A 4,478-nucleotide genomic window follows, 5' to 3' on the forward strand; every position below is an offset into this window, starting at 1 on the left:
CCACCCCACACAGCGACGCCGCGGTCTTGCCCCTATTAATAATCATGGCGAGGAGTCTTTTGTCCAGTATAGATGTCCATAATCCTGCCACCTGGAGGCAATATTTTGTACTACCTTTTACTGGCGTCCTGCGCAAAGTGCGTTTGAATTCGTCGTGGTTTCGGGAGTCGATTACCGATTCCAGAACCCAACGCACGTATTCCATGGTTCAATACAGAGATTCTGGAATCCAATACACTGATTCCAGTATAATATGGGACCTCTATGATGTGGTGTTTGCATGGATATACATGCGTATGTGTATATATACGTATGAACATGTCCAGTATATGTACTTCTGTTATCGTACGGTTGATTAGGAGTGAATATTATAACATATAACGTAATCTAAATAAGATTGATATAAGTGGAGGAGTAAATTTTTAATCAAGGTTTTAATTACAATACTACTTAGTTTGGTAATGTGACTCGAATGTGTGGTATGTTGTACTACTGTAATGTCTGCAACGTTTTATTGTAATTTGTAAATTTTAATCACATACGGTTCATTTACGGTTTTACTTACGGTTAAAATTTAATGTAGCAATTTTAGTCAATTGACTCTATGTATTGCCAAAGGTGCATTCATATGTTACATTGAAAAACATAGTAAAATTGAATGTAATTATCAAAACACGTTTTAGTCTGTTTGCCAGCATGTCCGTTTCCTGTTTGCATAATACAGCAATATCCGTATCACATACAGCTGTATGAATGTTACTACGTAGTACGTATTCATGAAAACATCACTGAATCGGTCACAAATTGAAGATCAACTCAACTATTTATTGATTAATAGTCATCACTGTGATCCTGTGTGTAATAAAGTATCAGCCAACGTAACGGACCATAGCATGATATGCAAATTGTGTACTACACTATCTCCATGAATAAGTGACAGTACACACCAAACTGCATGCAGTGCCCCTTCGCACACTCAATATACCACTGCCACAATGCTAGCACTATTTTTAAAGTGGGCGGAGCTCGGGGGAAATCCAGCGAATGGAGATTCGTAAACAGCGTATAATTTGAAAGAGGTAAATGGGCGCACAATCCGCGTACTATTTCGTATCACAATTTTATCAAATTTTTCATGAAATAACGGTTGGATTTTTGATATCTTTGCAACTTTTATTAGTCCAAATCTTATTACATAGGATACGAGTAACGTGCCTGCTGTAAAACTTGTAGTAAAAAAGTGTTACAAATTGTAACCGAAATCTACTTGTGGCAGTGGTAGATTGAGCCCATGAGCGAGAGCGCCATCTGTCGTGGAGTTTGCGTACACACATGTACTTGTATACGTCCATTCATGTACACACACCATACACACACACACACACACACACACACACACACTTTAACGTGTGTGACGTAGATGCGATAAAACAGTCGAGTTTCTCATGATAATTGTCTGCGATGGCTGGAGCGAAAACGAACATATCGCAATACTGCCTATCTAACAATCACAGCCTCAACTGCTGCCGTCGCCGGAAGATTTGTCGTCGACACTAGGTGGCGCTGCCGCTTTCACCATATGCATTGCATAGCTGATGCTTGTGTCTCTACCCCAGCGCCACCTGTTGCTAAGCGGGTTGTAGTACATGCCATGTAGCAGTCGTGTCTCGCAGCCATCTGGTGGGAAAAATAACAAATAGAATAAAAGAAGAGTCAAACTAGAAATTGTAGTTCACATGAAGCATTTTACATTTTACACACATGAAGTATATACATAGCTTAAAGCCACAATATTCGCATCTACACGCTAATTTCTCCAGTACTAGACTAGCAAATACTTTGTGACATGCATAATCACACTACCTTATGACAAAATAAACTCTAGTTCCTCCCATTTCACTGCGCGTTTGCTTAAAACCCACAAGAAAGAGGTGCGAAATCTGGTAATCTGGCACCAACGCCGAATTGTTTGCCAAGCAATTTGGCCCCAAATCGGTTAGGTGACGTCACATGTTGCTACGGGTGTTGAGCAGAGAATATAGTCGTTTACATTTCAAGATAGTTGTAGTATTGTGAACTGCAGTGTATGTAACATCAATGGCTATTGGGAAAGTAATAATAGGCAGCGTAATAAACTCTGAGAATAACGTATTGATTTTAGGCTTGATATCGCGAACGATAACATGTCATTGCGCTAGCAGCGTGCGAGCGAAAAACGCACACGGGCCATAGAAATCTTTGCTACACCCGCTGTACGGTTGCTTGGCAGAGCAACGCAAAAGTGTCAACAACATCGGAGAATTTGAACAACATTGGAGGTATTTTCAAATACCTTTTATTTAAGCCAACGTGCAGTGAAATGGGAGGAACTAGAGTTTATTTTGTCATAAGGTAGTATGATTATGCATGAAACGAAGTATTTGCTAGTCTAGTACTGGAGAAATTAGCGTGTAGATGCGCATATTGTGGCTTTAATATCGTTATATATAACTCTTGCACGATTGTGAGGGAGAAAAACAACTCGATAAACATGAAGCTAAATGTTACCTCAATTAGCTTAGTGAGTTATTCCCTAATCATTTTCTCCACTACATGATCAAAATTGAGAGAGATGACTCGAATGTATGAAATTCAGACTAACTAAGGCACGAAGGGTCGTTGTCGTATAATGGCGTATAATATGTACCCGAGGTAACTATTTGATATGGTTAGGGTTAGGGTTAGGGTTAGGGTTAGAGAGTAGGCGTGGGCGACATACTCGCCGACACCTCGGGTACTATACTCGGATACATATACGACAACGACCCCTTCAGCCTAACTGAGAGCTCTACCAAATAACAACTTCCCCTAACATCTATCGACCTATATTACATTGGTTATATTATTTACATATTATATTACAAATGGTGCACCGACTAGGTCCACAATTAACAGAAAAAAACGCCACCATACATAACAAAACCACTATATACTCCAGGCAGGGTCACTGAATAAAATGTACACTTGCTTGCTTTCTCAATCTACACCAGGGTGCGCCACTACACACAAAAAACACTCGCCAGCCTCCGCAATCTCCTCGCAAATAAAACGCGCACTCACTCGCTGCAGCGATCTCCTGCAGGGTCGCTGGAGAGATGAATTTCTCCCAGTCGTGAGTTCCGTCCGGCACAACGCGTAGCAACTTCTCCGCCGCCACGATGCCCAGCAGGTACGAAGCCCACGTCTTGTTCAACGTCGTCATGAAGAGGGAGCCACCGGGCTGCGAAAGTACGCCGCTTTTGTTTACTGTGCAGAGTTGCTGAATTTTTTGGCATCTTTTTTTTTTACTAATTTAACTTGGTTCAACAGACAAACAGTGAGAATTTTTTTAGCATACATAAATATTAAATTTACCGATGGATGGGATTGATCGTGATCGGGAGTGACGTTAATGCTTTTCACCAGGTGGCACCACCTACTGCCTACCCTCCCCCCCCCCCAGGTGGAATGCAGTGTATTCACGCATTCCCCCAACGTTGCGCGAATCGCTCTCTTTCGTGACTTTACCTTGACTAGGTGGCAGCACGCACCGACAAAGGTCGTCTGCTCGTTGACATGCTCCACGACCTCGGACGCCACGACCGCATCAAAACAAGAGGGCATCTCTTCAGCCATGTCCTCCACAGTGCTCTGGACGTACGTCAACCTGCAGACGATAAGGAGAAACAGTAAGAGACCAACGATCAAGACTTTGTCAAGCTAGCGCAGTTTTTGTCAAAAAGTCGTAGTATCACAGCTGCGCGTATCCGTGTGTTTCCCCAAGCTGGAAATTCACGTCTCTGGCTGGAATTGTCCAACTAGTTTGGTAGAATCTCCGAACCCCATCTCCCCATCACAAACTCCTCTCACAAAAGATTTAGTGGGAAACAGTGATGCATAGTGGTAAAGCATTCTGTACAATACAAAAACAAATATACGAGTTTCCCAGGTTGGAAATTCTTGTCTCCTCATGTCCAGACTAGTTTAACTGATAGAATCTCTAGCCCCGAATCATAAAATCCTCATCGCAAACTCCTCTCACAAAAGAGTTAGCGGGAGACAGTGAGTGATGCCTAGTAATAAAATATACTACAATACAAACAAATGTATCAATACTCATCAAGAGTAGATAAATAACAAGAGTGAGACAACGGATTCCCGCATTTTTAACCGATTTTTCTCATCAAAATTTACCACCAATAAAGAAGCAAGTGTATACGTTCCTCAGCTTATTATGACCACTAATCACTCACCTTCGTGGTACTGATATTCGTTTACATATATTTGACAGCGTATTGCTGTAAATCGTAATCTTGCACGAGCTGAATTCGCACGATTTACCGCTTTTGTTGCGACCTGTTTAGTCATTATTCAGAAGCTATCGGAGCGCTAATATTTAGCAACGGACGTTTCCAAATTATTCGTGTCCCGATAGGGTTGAGAGACAATCTAAATTTCGA

At 41.6% G+C, this 4,478-nt stretch overlaps 1 protein-coding gene across 1 annotated transcript in view; it reads right to left on the reverse strand.

The window, feature by feature from the left end:
• Positions 1-1,224: 1,224 nt before the first annotated feature.
• Positions 1,225-4,478, reverse strand: part of LOC106814791 (ubiquinone biosynthesis O-methyltransferase, mitochondrial-like) — a 14,685-nt gene continuing 11,431 nt past the window's right edge. The window contains exons 5-7 of the mRNA XM_014819140.1: positions 3,547-3,685; positions 3,100-3,259; positions 1,225-1,677 (exon numbers count right to left, since the gene is read on the reverse strand). Coding sequence (XP_014674626.1) covers positions 1,517-1,677; positions 3,100-3,259; positions 3,547-3,685 — 460 coding nt within the window. The 3' untranslated portion in view covers positions 1,225-1,516. The remainder of the gene's footprint in view (positions 1,678-3,099; positions 3,260-3,546; positions 3,686-4,478) is intronic.

The sequence above is a fragment of the Priapulus caudatus genome, unplaced genomic scaffold (genome assembly GCF_000485595.1).
Source record: "Priapulus caudatus unplaced genomic scaffold, Priapulus_caudatus-5.0.1 Scaffold979, whole genome shotgun sequence".
Taxonomy (NCBI): Eukaryota; Metazoa; Priapulida; class Priapulimorpha; order Priapulimorphida; family Priapulidae; genus Priapulus; species Priapulus caudatus.